The following is a 19,842-nucleotide window of genomic DNA, read 5'->3' as shown; positions in this document are numbered from 1 at the left end:
TTTGCCAGATGACTCAGGGGTGTTAGGGGTGTCTGTGATCAGGGACGGAGCACACCTTCCTGTGCTCTCCTCACTCCTGTCCTTGCCACAGGGAAAAACATCTCAGGGAAATTGTCAAGTGCTTGTATGGTCCTTGGCACATAGTAGGTGCTGGATATAGGAGGATTCTCATGATTGGCCCATAACAGAATATGTCTGTCTGTCTCTCTCTCTCTCTCTCTCTCTCTCCCTCTCCCTCTCCCTCTCCCTCTCTCCCTACCTCCCTCCCTACCTCTCTCCCTCTCTCCCTCTCTCCTTCTCTCCCTCTCTCCCTCTCTCCCTCTCCCTCCAGAGCTCCCTTCCGGTTTAGGTCCCTTTTTTCTTAAAAGGAGATGTGCCGGGGGCGCTGTCACCCTGGCCTAGGCTGCTAGCCAGCACAGTAGGTCTCATGCTCCTTTGCATAGGTGCAAGAGTTACCTCCCTGACTCTGAGGGATAGGCCCCCTGTGCTAGGAGGCTCTCTGGGGCCGCAGGAGAATCTCAGGTACATCCTCCAGATCCCCAGTTCAGGCGCTCTCAGCTCCCTCAGGCTATGAGCTGGCTGCCTTGTCACCCAGCTGGCTGACTTCTCCTAGGGTGATTTCCACCCTACCCATGGCACTACCAAGGCAACAGCATCACACCAGGTACCTGGATAGTCCCTCCACCGGCCCCCCATTCCCAAATGAAGGGTAGCCCAGATGGTTGTGCTGTCAGCCAACATTGCTGTTTGCAAAGGCGTGACCTGCCTTAGGGAGAGGTAAGGGGAAGAGCAAGCACGTTTGCTTGGGCATCCTTTTGTTCTGTTTTGCTGCCATCGTTATGCATTTGCCACCTGGGCTGTCGAAGACGCCAGTCAGGAGGAGCTGCTTTTCCAAGACTCAGAGCCTGCAGCTGGCGTCCTCTCCTGGCCATGCTGTTTCCGTATGATTAGGATGGAGCTCTGGGGACTTGCAGTCCTGAGCTGGCCCCCTGGGATGAAGCTGGGCTTTCATACTAATTGTTTTCCAAGGCAGTTTACAGCTGGGTCATTTGCACTCATATTTTTTCATGACACGATGCAGCAGAGGATTAACACTTAAAAGAAAAGGGCTGATGGTGGGAATGGCTCTGCACAGAAGTTCCCTCTGATTGTCCTTTCTGGCTGGAAGTGGAGTCTGCCCTCTTTGTTGGGATCCTGTTCCACAGGTCGGAAGCAGGTGAAACTTCCACATGGCCTCTAATCAACCTGGGGTGCTTCCCAGGGGAGGTGCTATGTTAGGGGCACATGAATAACAGAGAGCGTTGCCTATCTACCTCCTCACCCTCTCTCCATTAGATTCCCATCCTTCATATCCTCGTAGCCATGGAATCTAAAGGTACTTTATTTGGAGTTGTTCAAAGCGCAGGGATGGACCATTTTTTCATGGGGTTCAAATTCAGACTCCTCCAGAAGTCTGTCTTACGAGGAATCCTGCCTAGTGGCCTGAGATGCAGACAGCCCTTCCTGACCTTCAGACGTCAACCCATCCCACCTGGCCTCTGGGAACACTTGCTCCATTTCTTCATTTCTTTCCTTCTTTTCTTTTCTTTTTTCTTCTTTTCTTTTTTTCTTTCTTTCTTTCTTTTTTTTTTTGGAAACAGAGCCTTGCTGTAATCCAGGCTGGAGTGCGGTGGCATGATCTCAGCTCACTGCAACCTCTGCCTCCTGAGTTTAAGCAATTTTTGTGCTTCAGCCTCCCGAGTAACTGGGACTATAGATGTGCACCACCACGCCCAGCTAATTTTTTTATTTTTCATAGAGACGGAACTTTGCCATGTTTGCCAGGCTGGTCTCAAACTCTTGGCCTCGAGTGATCTGCCCTCCTCAACCTCCCAAAGTGCTAGGATTACAGGCACGAGCCACTGCACCTGCCCGCTTGCCCCATTTCTTTAGCCATGTAGTCTCTGTCACAGGCAGGTGAGGCCCTCTGTGTTGGCTTGTGAAAGGGATCCAAAAGCTAAAGTGGAGCTCCAGGCTGTGGCATCCCTCCTTGCCTCAAACTTTGATTTATTCCCTCACTGGGCGGTGCTCTCCTGAGACCCCTTTCCCAGAAGGCTCGGCCAAGCACACACTGTGACTCAGAGCTGCTCCAAGCTGGGGCGCTAAGCTGATTTTGTGGCCTGTCACATGGATTTGGATCGTTTATTGGAAATGCTCCTTATTTATGGTGGCTCGTGGCCCTAAAGCACAGGCACAGGCTGTTTTTTAGAAATAAAACTCATAAATAATAGCCAGGCCTATGACTTACCAGTATGGAGGGATGGAATCACTCACTTCCAGTTGGAGGAAAGGCCTCTGAAATGACTAGATGCTCTTTGCAGGGAACTTGGAGGAAATTCCTGTAGGGACTGGGAGATTTGAGGACACACAGTTCAAAGGGGATGATAAAATAAAATTAAAGACATGTGCCACTCCACATCCCATCCCGATCACCTTCTAGATATGTTTTCCCAGATACGTTTTCCAAACTTTCAGACCCTCAGATCTGATTACTTATTTTTTTTTAGGTGATATGGGCATAAGTTTTCTTGTCCCCAAAATATTTAAAAGAGATGAGATGTGGTTGTGTTATTGTTAAAATGGACGCCTCAGGCACACTGGACAGAGGCTCAAATTCCTATTGAAAAAAGAAAAAAAAAAAAAAAAAAGAAAAAACATCCTATTGAAAAGTTCTCCCTTTCCTCCTTCCCGTTTCTTTCATCCCTCCTCCCTCTTCTTCCTTCTCTCTCCCCCTTCCCTTCTCTTTCTTGTTCCTCTTCTCCTCCTCTGCCTTCCATGGTGTCTGCCTGTTTCACTAATCTCTCTCATTCGTTACCCAGATCAGTCGCTGCTCCTTCCCCATGCTCATCTCGAAGTAGAACCCAGTCCTTCAGCAGTCCCCAAAGAGCAAATCCAGAACACTTTCAAGGAATCATTATTGAAAATTGCGTGGAGAGGCACACAAAGAGGTCACACTGCAAACCTCACAGTGGCACTTAATGAAAACTCCCAGTGGGCCCTCCCCACACCTGTCAGTCCATTTCCTCTATGCCCTTCCCCTCCCATCGCCCTGGCCCTCACCCTTCTGGGTCCTGCCTCCAACTCCAGCACCCCCGTCTCTTATGTTAGGTCAGTGAGTTTGAGTCTTCCGGCTGCTCCTGTCATATGGTTACACCTGTCATCTGCTCAGAAAAAAGTCCCTCCTTAGAATTTGTCCTCCTTGGAATATGACAGGGAATTTTTAATATGGGACAAATTTTTTTTTTTTCATTCTTCCAAACACATTTTTCCTATCATTCATTCACTCGTTTATTCATTCAGTGCATGTTCATTGTAGAGCACATCTGGCAATAGCCGGGGTCTGCCCGGAAGATGTCTCTCTGGGACCTTGCTCACGGAGAAAAGCCTTCCAAACTATGCGGGGGTGGGGCAAGAGTGGGAGTGCAGTGAACGTGAGGGTTCAGAGCCGTATGAGGCTGCAGAGTGATGAGATCTCGAAACCGAAAGTGATCTGTCAATGGCAGACACTTCCACTGGGCCTCAGAATTGTCTCCTGTAGTTAAGGGGAATGAGAATCAGGCCGAAGATGGGGATGTGGCATGTTCAGACAGGTGAGGATCTGATATGCACAAATCAGGCAGGGAGGACCTGGCCTCTTGATGGCAGGGAGGGGAAAGGCCTAAGAAGCTAAAGATCTTGTGGGGCGTTTGCTAACATACATAACTAAAGACGAAATGACAGAAGCGGCAGTGCTAGCTGGAAACGGTGAGCACAAATCATTATCTAGATGATTATTTGGTGAAGCAGTACAGGATCACCCAGATCTTTTATCTCAGGGGGCCATACCCACCCAGGCGGGATCAGAAGGAGAAAACTACAAAACTTTCCACCAGCAGAGGAATATCACAGAAGACTTTTCCAACTCCTGTAGAATTCTAGTTCAACTCCTGTAGAATTCCAATTCAACTCCTGCTATAGAATTCCAATTCAACTCCTATAGAATTCCAGTACAACTCCTGTAGAATTCTGATTTAACTGCTATAGAATTCCAATTCAACCCCTGTAGAATTCCAATTCAACCCCTATAGAATTCTAATTCAACCCCTGTAGAATTACGCTGCTGTCTCCAGAGTCCCTAGCGGCCAATGCTCTTTGCAAAGTAGCACCAAAGGATTGCTTAGCTTTCCCACTCTCATGTCCCTCCCTAGGGCCGTGGGTCCTGAGGTCTCACCCCTGCCTGTCTCTTTAATAGGTCTCTGATCAGGCTCGGACCATGACAGGTGCTGTTGGTCCCCTGGCTCTGCTGCCATTCTCCACTGATACTGTTTTACTACTGTGTCTAACAGCTTAGAAATTTCCTCTCTGAATTACTGCAGGTCTTTCTTAGAACTCCAAAATGTTGTTTACTTGCTCAGTTTTGGAGGATGTGTTGTTTGGATGATGTTGGAATCAGTTCCCAGTGATATATACTAGATGGTATTAGAGTGTCACACTCAAACACTGTTTCTCTCAAACACACTTCTCCTCACCTACAACTGATCACTGGGTCAACAGCACATAGGCCTTGGACTTTGGCTCTAGCCACCGTCAGTGACCTCTGGGCCTGCTCAGAAACACTATCCATACTTTCCGAGGGCTTGAGTTGGGGCGAGTCTTTCTCTTCATTTAGGAAAGTTACAAGACAAACAACCTGTCTGTCCCAGTTTCCCTCACCAGCTGCAGTAGTCAGTTTCAGCACATCTAAATGTTGGAGCATATTCAGGAGAAGTGTTGTAAACCTCCAACATTTAGTTCTTGCTCCTGTTGTAGTTAAGCCAGGCGTTTGGAGGACAGCCTTCCACATGGTGATTCAGGAATCTGGGCTTCCTCTTTCCAGTGGTACTATTGACATTTTCCCTAGGAGATGAGGGAAGAGAAATAGAGAGAGCAGAGGACCTCACAGGAAACACTGGGGCCCAGGCTTGGAAACAGCATATGCCACCTCCACTCATGTCTCTCTGGCCACAGCTCCTTCATATTACCCCCATCTAGCTGTGTATCTAGGAGGACGGAATGCGTGTGATGAGCCCCTGGCCAATCTCTCCCTCCCCATCTCACCCAGGAGACTGGGGAGGCCTCACACAAGTAGGACCCTTGGGGGTCTGTTCTTGTACTCCAGGGTTATTCTTCCTGCAATAACCCTTGCTATAGATGAATTTTTAATATTAAACTCTGTATGTGTCTACCTATATTTTTGTTAAATCTTTTACAACATTTTTACCAAACACGATATTTCGTAAACAATACATTATGCAGTTGAAGATGCTCAGCAAAGTAATCCTATTCACTACGGTTCTCAGTCCCATTGAGTTTTCTCTGGCAGCTTAGTCCCCACACAAAGAACCCTACATTGGTGGTCTTCAAGCCTTGGACACATGAGAGGCTCTCCAAGACTCAGGGGAGGCCTAGGTGCTTCAGTCTTCCTCTAAAGGGCCATCTTTACACATGCTGTTGTGCAGTGTGAGAGGGTCGTTGGTAATGCACCAGCAAGAGCAGTCATCGCTGCCAGCGGCATCATCTCTTAATACTCAAGACAGTGTTGTAAGATTGGCAGTGAATGAAGGGCTCACTGTGCTGTGTGGGAAACTGGAACATGGCAATGCAGCCTTTCCCTAAGACTCTTTCTGCCATGAGACAGGAGATGATACTCTGCTACTGACAGGTCAATCTGGGAGAGACTTGGCAGTGAGCAAAAGCCTCTCCAGAGACCTTGCTCAGTGAAGCTCCTTGAAGGAAGGGGAAAGCCTTTATTCATTTTGGCCTGGCACCTGACACACAGCTGGTGCTTGATGAATGTGACCTGCAAAGCACAAGTATTTCTTAGGCGCATCAGGCTGGACTGGGAGTGGAAGGTGGGGAGGTGAAAGAGAGTGTGTGACGAAAACAACAGTGGGTCAAACATTCTGATTGCAAAAAGTTGATGTTGTTCAAAACTATTTTTTTGAGGCAGGCAGATCTGGGTTCACATCTTACCTCTGTCACTTACCTGCTATGTGATCCTGAGCAAGGCTGTAACCTCTCTGGGCCTCAATTCCCTTTATCTACAGAAGTGACGCGTAATACCTACCTCACCGAGGGAGGTGAGGGTTAAGTGAGGTAATGACAGTGCACACCTATGTATGGTGCCTTCTGTCATACACAGAGGATGGGAGCAGATGCTTTTTTGCAGCACCCACCTCCCGCTGGCCCACCCTGGAGGTGACCTTCAGATGGTTCCTCTGCACCAATGGCTTCCTGCCACTCTCTGTCTATGAGCGTTCTCTGATTGTGGGAGCAGGTTCACCCGTGCATAGGACAGGCTGGAAGAGCCAGGGAGTTAGCCCCAAAGGTGACCTTCAGCCAGGGAGGGGCTCCTGTTTGATCTCCCGTTTCAGTGTGCAAATTTGGAGGTGTGCTTCACGGTTTCTTAGGAGGTCTCCAGTGGGGCTGAACCCCAGTTGATGTGGCATTACCCTGTTCATGAGCACATTTATCTTAGGTTTCCGCTCTCCTCGTTCTCACCATCCCACTCTTTGACAAAGCTTTCTGGGAGCCCCTCTCAAATAATCTACTTCCTCCTAAATCCTTGCCTTAGGAAGACTCCAAACACATGGACTGGAGGAATCAATGATAATGACTGTTGTCAGTTTTCAAAGGGCATAGGTGTGGGTAGTTAACACAGGGACAGATAAAGCATAACAGAAGAAAACAAGAATACTAACTACCCGCTGAAGGCATCTAGTAATGCCTCTGGAAAGAAAGTGTGGCACTGTGTGATTTGGAGAGTGTGGTATGGTGTAATCTTGAGGTTGTGATGCAGTGTTATGTGGAGAGTGCAGTATAATGTAATCTGGAGAGGGTAGTACACAGTGATCTGGAGAGTTTGGTATGGTGTGAATTGGAGTGTGTGGTACATTGTGATCTTGAGGGTGTGGTACAGTGTGATCTGGAGAGTGCGGTATGGTGTAATCTGGAGAAGATGGTACACTGTGATCTTGAGGGTGTAGTACGGTGTGATCTTGAGGGTGTGGTACAGCGTAATGTGGAGAAGGTGGTACACTGTGATCTGGAGAGTGTGGCACTGTGTGAATTGGAGAGTGTGGTACTGTGTGGTCTGGAGGATGTGGTACTGTGTAATCTGTGAGAGTGTTTACTCCTATCTGGAAGTTGCGTAATGGAGTGAACGGAGACTGTGTACTGTGGTGTCCTGGAGGATGTGGTACGTGTGACTGGAGACTGGAGAGTTTGTATGTGTGAGATGGAGGATATGGTACTGTGTGATCTGGAGAGTTTGATATGGTGTGAATTGGAGACTGTGGTACTGTGTAGTCTGGAGGATGTGGTACTGTGTGATCTGGCGAGTGTTGTACAGTCTGATCTGGAGAGTGTGGTAGTAACTCACCTGGATATTAAAGGATATAAAGGATTTCTGCATAAGGAGGTGGGTGAGGGAAGGGTATTCCATGGAAGAAACAAGGTTTTGTGTCCATTCCTTCAGCGATGCTTACAAAAGCTATATGTGAATTTGTGGAGCAGGCAAGTTAGGGGGCCCATACAGGCATCTCATCTGGACACGGAATTCCTCAGGTGGCAGGACCCTGTCGTCACGTATGCTCAGCACACTTTCAGGCTGTAGTTCTTGGTCCACATGATGTAGTATTAGTGCTTTCTTCTACCTCTGAAGACTGTGGCCCTGTGCTATAAGCCTAATATTTGTGTTCCCCAAAATTCTTATGTTGAAATTCTAACCGCCAAGGTGATGGTATTAGGAAGTATGGTGTTTGGGAGGTGATAAGGTCATGAGGGCAGAGCACACATATGGGAAAGAGTCCTATGTAAGAGGCCTGAGAGAGATGCCTTTCCCCTTGACCATGAGAGGACAGTGAGAAGGTGCTGCCTATGAGCCAAAAGACAGGCCCTCACCAGACACCAAATCTACCTTGATCTCAGACTTTCAAACCTCCAGAATTTGAGAAGTAAATGCCATGTTTTCATGAGCGCTCAGTTTATGGTAGTTTGTTATAGCAGCCCAAATGGACTAAGAACACCCTGTCACCTCTTGTCCTTGCCATGCCATTTGTCATGGTCTGTGGAGTCCCTCCTAAGTGTCCTGAACAGTTGTCCACTGGAGCTTCCTGTGTCTCTAGTCTTCTGAAGGCACCTATGAGGTTTCTGCTCAGTGTCTCTGAGTCCTTCTGGGAATGCCAGCTCACTCCTCTGCTTGGACCTGATAGAACACCCTGGGCCCATGACCTACGAGTCTGAGATCTTAGGCTCAAGCTGTTTATTTCACTCATCTTGTCTATAACAAGCCTTCATCATTTGAGTGAATGACCGGGAAATGTCTTAGGTTACCTAGAGCACATGCAGATGAATGCTTTCCTGCATTCATCCAAATTAGTGCTAAAATTCATTCAGCATTTTTTCTGCTAAGAAGGAAAGAGAGAAAGGGGAATCAGGAGGAATCAAGATGGTGAAAGACGGTGATCCTATATTTTTTACCCTTCTGTAACCTCGTATTACCTGGCAGACCACCTGGGTCCCCCCCAGATGACTTCAGTTCTGACTTCAGTTCTGACGTGCCGGAGATGACTTCAGTTCTGACGTGCTGGAGAGATGGGTCTCGTGGTTTTTGCTGTGAAGGTGTCAGCTGAGAGATAGTAGCTCGTGTCTAGGTCAAAACTCTGGAGAGGTGAGAAATCTCACCCCAGTCTTATCAGCCTCACTCTTTTCTTACAGAGGTTCCGAAAACAGAACAGACTTTTGAAGAGCGCCTGATCCTCAAAGCTTTCTTGCTCAAGTTTGTCAATGCCTACTCCCCCATCTTCTACGTGGCCTTTTTCAAGGGGAGGTGAGTATAATGGTGTCATGTGTAGAAAGGCAATTTGTCACTAAGACTGGGTTCTCTACTGTCAGGACAATAGGGTCAGCTTGTCCCCATTGCCCACTCATCCTCACCCCACTTGCACCTGCCTTCCCATGGAGAAGGAATGCTAGCTAGCATGCAATCATTTTGAATTAGCATCTTGAGATTCTGATGACCCTGGCACTTTACAGGGATTTGACTGTAGGCCCTGAAGAGAGAGTTTTGAAAAAATTTGTGTCTCCCAACTTTGAGGATGAGGCAGTAGGGTATTTCACATCTAGATAGTGACTCCTGGATCTTGTCATGCAATTCTGATGCCAACTACCTGGAGTTAAGACAGATTTCACAGGTTAAGGACACAGCCCCTCACAAGACTTTCCTCACTTCACACACCAGTGGCAAGCTCTGGGGTTCTCAGGCCACTGGCAGTTGTGACCCACTGGCTGTAATTCCAGATTTCTCATTACTCCATCAGATTCAATAATTCACTAGAATGACTCACAGAACTCAGAAATGTGCTATACTTACAACTGAAGTTTTATAGTAGTAGAGGATGTAAATCCAGATCAGCAAATGGGAGAGGCATATAGAACTAGGTTTAGGAGGTTCTTAATCATGAAACTTCCATGTCCTCAGGATGTGTCACCCTCCTGGCACATTGGAGTGGCATGATTGATAGAATCATTTGCCATGTGAGTGAACTCAATCTCCAATGCCCTTCCCTTGCCCTGAGATTGGGCTAGTATCACATGACTCAAAGCCTCAATCAACATGGTTGATCCTTCTGGCCTGGCTTGCCCGCATCCTGAGTAATCTCATTAGCATAAATTTAGATATAGTCCTAGGGGTCTACCAGGAATAACAAAGATGCTCCTATCACGGGAAATTCCAAGGATTTAGATGTTCATGCAGGAACCAGGGACAAAGGCCAGTGAAATTCTTTATTATACAATCAGTCTGGATATAAAATCACTTTGATAAATGTTTTTTTATGATCAAGTCAGTTGGCTACCTACAAGGAAATTTTCCAATAGACGTCAACCAACAACACATCAGGAAAGCTTCCCTAGAACTAGAAGCTCATTAAGCAGGCACTAATAGCACAAGCTGTCATCATCCACACTTGATAATTTCTTACAGAGGTGTTTATCATCCAAACCACAGCCCCCTTCTCAGGACCTCTCCCCTTGGCTGACATGAAATTATAGAAGCAGAGAGACTGTCCATATTAAGAAGTATACACTTCATTGGTGCTTTCAATGTAGAGTTAGTGGCAATAGCAAATTACGTGCATATGACATTCTAGGCAAGCAAAAAGGATCCTGACCCTTAGATGAACGATGGTATACTAGAAGAGATAGTCTTAGCAACAGCGCACTGTAATCTCCAGTAAGTGATTATATCCAGTAAGTGATATCATAAGAGGTGTAAAGAAAGTGTTGGGGGAACAGTTATGAACGGAGACAACAAGAGGACTTCAGCAAAGGAAAGGCTCACACTCAGCCTTAAATGGATGAGTAGGATTTCAACAGGTGAACACGGGGATGACACTGCAGTAGGTAGGATTATTCAGATTGTCTGTCTGGTTCCATGGTGGGCTTGTACCATTTTGCTTCCCCGATCTGCACCGTTTCATTATCCCCCAATAAAATAGACTCTACTTAGAAGAGGAATGAGACCAGCTTCTTTTATTCCTTTGAATATTTTCAGCAAGAAGTCAAGAATTTTTCTTTTCTGACCCCAGGAATCTCTATTTGCAACGTTAGTCCATCTCATCCTCCCTTTCCTGGGAATGAGAAACTCTTACTAAGGAGTTGCAATCAGAGCTGTGTTCTTGACACTAGTTAGGGAAGAAGGTGTGACGACAGTGCACTTAGAGATAATCCAAACTGCATGGTGTTTAGGCACACACACACACACACACACACACACACACACACACACACACCAGGCCCAGCTTCATCCTCTGCCCAGCTTATCCCTCTCGTCTGACATTTGACTAGGTTAAGAAGTGAACCCCTGGTGTTATAGGGGGTTACTTGTTGATAACGCTGTGCACTCCTATCCCTGAGTGATCTAGCACTCGCCCTGACCAGTGCTTTCGAAGAGGACAGTGGTGGTGGTATTCCCCTCAGAAGACATGTCCTTGAGCCACCCTGCATACTTTCTCTTCCCCTAACTCTTCCCACACTGTTTGATTTCAGGTTTGTGGGCAGGCCTGGAAGCTACGTCTATGTATTCGATGGTTACCGCATGGAAGAGGCAAGTACAGCCACTGGTGTTTCATGCCTGGCACCCCAACCCAGCCCCATTCTTATCTCCAGCACAGCATGGCTTCATTTGCACCCCTGCTTCTCAGAGCTCCTCTTGTTCTAACCAGTCCTTTCCTTATCTTCTCCCTGCAGTGTGCTCCAGGGGGCTGTCTCATGGAGCTCTGCATTCAGCTCAGCATCATCATGTTGGGGAAGCAGTTGATCCAGAACAACATCTTTGAGATTGGAGTCCCGTACGTAATGAACTCCTCTAACCTCTCTCCTTGCTGCCAGGGGTTAGCCCAGAAGTGCCAGGCTTTCACCAGGTTATCTATGGCCTTGCCTCTTCTTAGACAGCTTGGTGACTTAATTCTCTGTCAATTTGCGGATAACTTTCCCCATGGGGCAAACCTTGCTTGCTGTTCTGATTTGGGATGTTGGAGGCTCAGATTTACCCTTTGCTTAAGTACACATAACTAGTAAGTAGCAGAGCCAGGAGTCAGATCTCTTGGCTCCCAGAGTGCATAATAGTTTAATGCTATTTGTCCTCTCAGTGAGTGAGTAAAAAAGACTTTCCGTATGGTGGATAAATGAATGTGAACGATTGAAATGTAATGGAATCATTTAGGACAATCTCTAAGAAGAAAATGTGGAATACATCATCTTAGGAGGGGAGGGTGGAATAGTTGGTGAAATGCAGAATGAGTTATTATCATGTGGATTCCCCCCTATGCTCCCCAGGGTTTTATGAAAATGTCATAGAACTTCTTTCAATCAGGTTTTGCATTGAGATAGTCACGAAAATAAACACAGACTCACTTTGTACTGGACCTGAAAGAAGGAAGGATGGAGCAAGCTAAAATATGCTTTCAGGTCAAAGAAAAATGTAACCCCCTCTGCCTTTCCTTCCTATTGCCTTGTGGTTTGCAAGAAGAGTCTGTTTCAGGGGATGCTTTTAGGCAGTCCAGCATCAGAGAGCTAGGGAATGACAGAGATGCCCGGGGTAACTGAGAGGCTGGGCCAGGTCTGCTTAGGAGGATAGGATGGACAGCTTGTTCCAGGCCCAGTGTTCTTTGTAAACCACTTTAAAGATGACCATTCTGGGATGGATGTAATCGTCAGACAGTACCCATAAGATTCTGTGACACACTTTCATCTGCTTAGAGATACATTAATTGTTTGGGAAGTCGTCCAATAATGAACCTTTTAAAATTCCTTTCTTTCCAAATATATTTCTTCATGTTTGCCCAGGGTTCTTAGCTGCAGCTATTGGAATTCAGTGTGGCTACTTTAAGCAACAAAGGCATTTGTTTCAGAATAAAGTGACTGACAGAGAATGTTGTATTCTTTAAAGGCCAGAGAGTAGGCGCTGAGCTACATAACCAGGAATAATACTGTTTACACTGCAGGGGGACTTGCAGGGGATACCACTGTCTCTAGCTCATGGCTCATACTGCTAAGACAGTAAAAGAAAAACATAGATGAAACGGCCCTTGTCTTCTCAGAGCTTAACTTTTAGTCTGGGAGACAAAATAGACTGCATATAACTGCATATTCTGTGTGTGAATTCAGAATTCAGAATAAGTAAAGGTCAGATGTTTGGGAGCAGTCAAAGAAGCCTTCACAAGCAGAGAGCTTTCTGGCCAGGTGCGGTGGCTCACCCCTGTAATCCCAGCACTTTGGGAGGCCGAGGTGGGTGGATCACGAGGTCAGGAGTTCAAGACCAGCCTGACCAATATGGTGAAATTCCATCCATCTCTATTAAAAAAAAAATACAAAAATTAGCCAGGCGTGGTTGTGTGTGCCTATAGTCCCAGCTACTCAGGAGGCTGAGGCAGGAGAATTGCTTGAACCCAGGAGGTGGAGGTTGCAATGAGCCGAGATCATGCCACTGTACTCCAGCCTAGCAACAGAGCAAGACTCTGTCACAAAAAAATAATAAATAAATAAATAGATAAATGAAAAGCAGAGAGGTTTCTTCCAGGGTGTGTCTTCCAGGTTTCTTCCAGACTGCCACCATCATATGTTACAAGATGGACTGCCATCCTTTGCTTTAAAGAAATAATTTCCCTTTGATGTGTATGTGTGTGTGTGTGTGTGTGTGTGTGTGTGTGTGTGTATGGGCAACTCTGATAGGCTTGGCCAGCTGGGCCCTGAACATGATAGGCTGGGCCTTTTCCATGTTTTATCTATAAATATATTTAAATATATATTTACATAAATAGATTTAAATATATATTTACACAAATATATTTAAATTGATATATTTAAATATCAATGCATATATTTATATGTAAATGTATATATACATATTATAAAATATACCTATGTTTCAGATAGATATAAATTTATATACAAATTTTTATATGTATAAAACATATATATATATAACTTTTCTAAACAAACAACAGACCGATTCTGGTTTTATCACAACCACCTATGACCCAGTTGGTACTACAGGTGGAGAAGGTAAGGCCCAATGAGCTGGCAGTTCTTTGACTAGGGTTTTGGGGCATGTCAGGGACCTGGCAAGGACAAAAGCCCAGAATCTCCCTCAATCTATGGAAAGATTGTGGAGTCCTAGGTTCTTGGGCTGAATGGAACCACTAGAGGATGTATATCCCAATCCCCCATTCCATGTAAAATTATACTAGAGCCACTTGCTCCCTTGATCCCCAGAGAAAGCTCCCTTTTGATCTTCCTCAAAAATATATTTGTAGAGCTAAAGTTATAATGGAGACAATTTAATTTACCTGGAAAGAATATCATTTTTAATGAGATCCCTGCTTCAAAGAATGAGAATCCACAACATTCCCTTCTCACACTGGGTGATCTAAGCACGCAGGGTGCTTTTCTGACCTTGTACTGGGACAGCCTCAGAGGGCACTTGGGCACGTGTTTTCTTTGGGGAGGATTGGCGGGATCATTGGTGTCTGGGTGCCTCACTCCACCTCCTTGCCTAAGCCAGCCTCTATTCATCAGTCAGGAAGTCAGCAACTCTGAGAAATTGAGCCTCTGAAGCTGTGCCCCGCTCCCTGCTTTTTGGCAGAAAGTCACTCAGTGGTGAAGTCAAGCAAAGCTAGATGATGCTTGTTCTTGTTCCAGGCAGATGGCACTTGTTCTCTCTGAGCTTACCATCTTAGAGAGACATCATTTGTTATGGAAAAACATCCAGAGAATATGCAGACGGTACCAAAGCCACATCTGGCCCCTTTGAAACCATGAGGCCAACCTCTCCACAACTACAAAGGAAAGTCTTCGTCCCCATTCAAACATCTGGGAAAAACACCAGCCTTCCCAGTACATTGTTATTTTGCTCTGAGTAGAATTATTTACAGCTTGTGGGCATGGAATGCCCATTTTTTCATCCCTGGTCATCTGGTCTACCACTTAGCCCATTCTCTCTGGACCCAGAAGGCTTTTATAGAATACAAGAGAGGCAAAATCTCAGGCGTATGTTTGGACAACACGTTGGTATGTCCCCATCCCCCAACTCCATCCACTCCATAACAGGTGAAAATAACACATGGCGTATGCCTTGAAGGCTAAATTTTCCTGTATATGATTGACATGTGCTTAATACTTTGTATGTTTTAAAGTGTACCACCCTTTAAACAATGGCAATTGCACAGTAACTCATAAAGCCATGGGCAAGCTGCTTCTCTAGTCTAACTATCCTCATCTCTTGATGAATATGGTAGCATTAAAATCACAGGTAAGGTATCTTCAAGCTCTAGTGCCCTCTGAACTTCTCTCTAATGAGCAAAGCTGGTCACTGCTGATTCCAAATACAAGCCACTCCTCTTTCAAAAGATGTTTCCTTTCCATTTCTACTCTGCCAGAGGATGTATACAACATAATTATGTAGTTAAATTCAAGGATGTAGAACAAAAATTCTTTTACCAAATCTTAGGGTCTTTTATCTCCAAAGTTCTTTATAATTTGTATAATTATGAAGGTTGCATTTTGAGTTTGGTCATACGAGATCACTATGATTGTGATTACTGGATCTTTCACTCTCAATAAATCAGACTCCTTCAATTCAGCGTTGAAGTACATGGCATGGATGACACAGATGCAACATAAACAAGAAAATAAGTCTTTCATAGTCAGAAGAGAAATGATGATTGAGCCTGCCAGTGAGGAAGGAGTCGTGTAAATTATAAAAATTAGACCCAGTAGTTTTTAACACATCTGTAGGGCAAAGATTTGGTGGCCTAACACAGTGGTCCCTAACCCTTTCGGCACAGGGGACAGGTTTCCTGGAAGACAGTTTTTCCATGGACTGGAGGGGTGGGGTGTTATTTCAGGATGATTTAAGTGCATTACATTTATTGTACACTTTATTTCTATTATTATTACATTGTAATATATAATGAAATAATTTTACAACTCACCATCATGTAGAATCAGTGGGAGCCCTGAGCCTGTTTTCCTGCAACTAGATGGTCCCATCTGGGGGTGATGGGACACAGTGACAGATCATCAGGCAGTAGATTCTCACAAGGAGCCCCCAGCCTAGATCCCTCACATGCATAATTCACAATAGGGTTCACCCTCCCATGAGAATCGAATGCCGCCACTGATCTGACAAGAGGCGGAGCTCAGGTGTTCATGAGTGATGGGGAGTGACTGTAAATACACATGAAGCTTCGCTCGCTCGCCTGCTGCTCGCCTGCTGCTGTGTGGCCCAGTTCCTAACAGGCCGAGGACCGGTACTGGTCTGTGGCCCAGGGATTAAGGATCCCTGGCCTGCTAGATCCGGGTTTAAATCCAGGCTTTACAATATACTGACTGTGTGACCTTGGCAAAGTCATTCTAGAAAGGTTTCCATCTAGCTTAAAAAAAAAAGTTTTTACATTTAAACAAAACAAACCTAAAAACCAGCTTGGATAAATGCTTAGCTATCTAGAAAACATAAAATGTGGACATCTGAGGAAAAAAGAACCATTCTTGGGGTTTCCAGGTGACCAACATTTTACTGTGTGGCAAAGGCTTTTATGTTTAAAGGTGATGCTGTGGAAGTGTTGCCACTCCGGGGAGTGAAACCGGAGAGAACAGCCCAGAGACAGTCATTTTCTTTTTGGTTCCTGGCTCAGTGGCTTTTAGTGGACAGTAAAGCTCTTATGTACTTTCAGAGTCCACGTGGAATTCTTTCCCCAAGGGAGATACATATTCATTCTAAAGGCCAGATTTTTTTTTTTTTTTTTTAAATTTTGGGAATTTTAATTCCCAAATATTTGGGAATTAAATGTAATTTAACATTTAATATTATATTATAACATTTATATTTGGGAATAAAAATGTAATAAGACTTTACAATTAAAAGATTTATCATCTTAGTTGATCCTTTACTTCTGAAAGCAATTTTCTAAGATTCTTCCAAAGAAACTTTTTAAATGTTTAAGAGTGTCTAATTGTCCCTTATTAGTAGGCCAGGTAGTCAGCTATAATTTTTCTATCTCCCTGAGGTTGCAACATTCTCATTAGATTCTGTATGTGCGTGTGCACAAACATGCGTGTGTGTGTGCATGTGTGTGTACTGAAAAAAATAACATAATTTTGATGGCCTTGAGAATCTTACAATCTAGCAGGCTTCTTGAATTAGAACATTGCTTCCCACTCTTCGGTCATTTTTGAATCAACTTTTAAATCTCCCCGCATTATCTATGTAAACAGCTGTTTACATATTAGTTTCCTCCAAACCAACTTGCTTTTTACTTAAAATCCTAACATTTCTGAAATTGGAAAACTAACACCATCAGTTTCCATAAGGAGGAAATAATGTGAAAAGCAATACAACAAAAACACACCATCATAATTAAACAATCAATGACATTCTTTCCTCTCCAAGGCTTTTAGACGAAGATCTGCCTTCTCTTTGTGAAAAATGGAAGTACAAGATTTGGGTGTTGTCAAAGGCAGACCAGTATCAGGCCAAAGATACTTTTCTTAATGGTAATGAGAGAGACTGAACAAAAGCAGCAAAGGAAATAACTGAATAACTCCTTCCCAAGGGGCTCTAATGAGATGCAAGGCCAAGTGCAGGATCTTCCGAAGGGTCATATGCCACCTCTACTTCTGGCAGGTGTCCCAGACCGGACCACTGTGGAAGCCACGCTCTGTGTCCAGGCATCTTCCATCAGGCAGCAGCCGCCCCCACTATTGCTAGGCCTGGCTCAGAGACCCTGGAGATGGAAAACAAAATGCTTCAAAGGGAGGCAGTAAAATGGGGTCACTGAGCACTTGAAAGGCAGCTCTGTGACTAATGCCCTGATAATAGAGAAAACTTGGTTGCGTGATCTGGCTTTGGACGGTCCCCACTCACACAACCCCAGGCTCTTGGGGCCTGACGCAGTTGTGGCAGATGCTTCCCGGAGAGGATCGGATGGTTTTAAACACTGTGGGCTCCGGTATGATGTTCATATGCATCTCCTTCTGAGATTACTTATACATGGTGAGCAGCGTGGCTGAATCTGATCTTGTGGCATTTATTATCTGAATCCATGGATGGGAATTTCCCTCCTCCCCTCCCTGCACCTTGCCTTTCCCATATATGTTCATGCAAGATAGACTTCGGGTCCAAACTGCATAGTGCCCCCGGAACACGTGCCCCACCACAGCCCAACTCCTTGCTGTAATTCCATCTCAAATTGAGCTCCAGTCCACACTGAAGCAAAATTGGAAATGGGCTTCTTCTCATGCAGAGAGATGGGTTTTTGGTGAAAGGGTAAATGCCACCTTTTTCATGCACCACGTTCTTTCCTGGGCATGCTTTGAGACAGAGCAGATAGACAGATCAATACTTCCACGGTCAAAATGTCTCGCCATCCCTATTCTGACTAAAAGCTCGAGATCATATCCAAAAATAACTGCTAAATATACCCCTGGACGCAGCTAGTAAAATTTCATAAACTTTCTGCTTTCTTTTTGTAAATGTGATAAATGTTATATTTCCAGACATAAAACAGTCTCTCTTTAAAGCCGTCACAGGAGGGAGGTCTGTGTTCTCCTCAAATACAGTGGAATCTGGCCAGAAATCAGAAGTGTAAGGAACAAATTTGAACCTTGTCAGGTATCAGGAAAAGGAATAGGAATACATAGTTTCGAGGTTGATGTGTTCCCCGTCTTTGGTCATTTAGGGCTAGGTTCTGCTTCTTTATTTAATGAGGCTAAAGATCTGTGGAGTCTGGTCTGTAGGGACCTGTCTGGGGCCCGGATTCCTGCTGCAGGGAGGCCCAAGGTGTGACGGACACTCACCATGGTCCTGGGGTGACTCTATGGGGCACAGGCAGAGGGAAAGCTCTGAGCCTTCCGGAAAGAGTTTCTGAGAGTTGTCGTTAAAAAGGGACGGAAAAATAGCAAATAAAAAAAAAAAAAGAAAAGCAAGGGGGTAACATCAAAGGAGTTATTTTAATGAGTGAGTGTATCATACGGTCGGAATCATACTCTGAAGTTTTCCAAAAGCCCATCTGTATGTTATACAATTTCCAGGATTCCTGTTAAATTCTGCTCCGGAGGGACTTTCTTTATTATTATTTTTTAATGGTCACTGAGATATCCAGGAGGAAATCTGGGAGTGATAAATTCACAGGACTATTTGTGGATATTTTCCCCCACGTTCGTTTTGACCTACCCACACTCGATAGGACTTTGACCACAAAGCCCCTCCCATAGCCCCTGTGTCTTCCCTTGCCTTCGCCACACAGTCTTGCAGTCGGCCTTCTGTTCCCATTGGCTCTCCTTCCTTGTCTTTTGAAGACTCCTTTCCCTCTACCGCATCCCCTAAGTTTTCTGACACACGCTCTATCCATAGTTGGCATTGCTCATCTCTGGGGCTTCTGCCACTCTCTCCACGACAGTTCTCAGATCTCCATCAGTCCCAGATTGTTCCAGGGCTCTAGGCACAGATACGCAGTTGCCTACGGGACATCTCTACTTAGTTGTCTCGTGGGTTTCTCCACTTAGACATGGCAAGAACAACTCCCCCTCCTCCTCCTTGTCCTCATCAAAACTGCCTCTTACATTGTGTTCTCTATCATAGCAAGCGGCACCACCCTCCACACACGTGCCCTAAGACCCTGAGAATCATCACCGATTCCTTGTTGTTCTTCCCTTTCTGTGTACAATCCACCATCCACTTTTTAATTCTACCTCTTAACGCACGTCTCAGATGTCTACTTCCCTTCATGTCCGTTGCTATCACCCCAAACTCTGCCACCATAATCTCTCGCCTAAACCCCTGCATAATATGGTGTACAAGGCCTTTGATGCCATGAGCCTACACTACGTTTCAAGACTTACCTTTCATCGTTTTCTCGATTGTACTCTATGCTCCAAGCATTTTGCATTCCCTTCAGTCCTTTCTATGAGCCATTTTCACATTTGCCTTAGTCCGTTGCGTAAATAGCTCCCCCTGCCTAGAATAACCTCTTCACCCCTCACACTCTCTCCACCTTTCTCTTTCTTCTTCTACCATCTTTCATTATTTAGTCTTAAATAATAAGACTAAATTATTTATTTAATAAATTAATTTAAATAATTAAATTAGTTTACACATCTCGTCCTCAAAGAGAACGTCGCTGCCTTAGGCCAGCTTAGGACCCTCTATTTTATGTTCTCGTAATCACCGAAACTTCTCCCTTTATAACACTCTTATATTGGTCACTCTTGTTTAAATGTCCCTAT

At 45.1% G+C, this 19,842-nt stretch overlaps 1 protein-coding gene across 1 annotated transcript in view; it reads left to right on the top strand.

Annotated features, from left to right (window-relative positions):
• ANO2 (anoctamin 2) overlaps nucleotides 1-19,842 on the top strand; it is a 288,476-nt gene that overhangs the window by 226,627 nt on the left and 42,007 nt on the right. Inside the window, exons 14-16 of the mRNA XM_017883353.1 lie at nucleotides 8,776-8,887; nucleotides 11,107-11,164; nucleotides 11,308-11,408. Of these exons, the coding sequence (XP_017738842.1) occupies nucleotides 8,776-8,887; nucleotides 11,107-11,164; nucleotides 11,308-11,408 (271 nt within the window). The remainder of the gene's footprint in view (nucleotides 1-8,775; nucleotides 8,888-11,106; nucleotides 11,165-11,307; nucleotides 11,409-19,842) is intronic.

The sequence above is a fragment of the Rhinopithecus bieti genome, unplaced genomic scaffold (assembly GCF_001698545.2).
Source record: "Rhinopithecus bieti isolate Rb0 unplaced genomic scaffold, ASM169854v2 scaffold_13342, whole genome shotgun sequence".
Lineage (NCBI taxonomy): Eukaryota > Metazoa > Chordata > Mammalia > Primates > Cercopithecidae > Rhinopithecus > Rhinopithecus bieti.
This window is presented reverse-complemented; position numbering and strand designations above follow the sequence as displayed.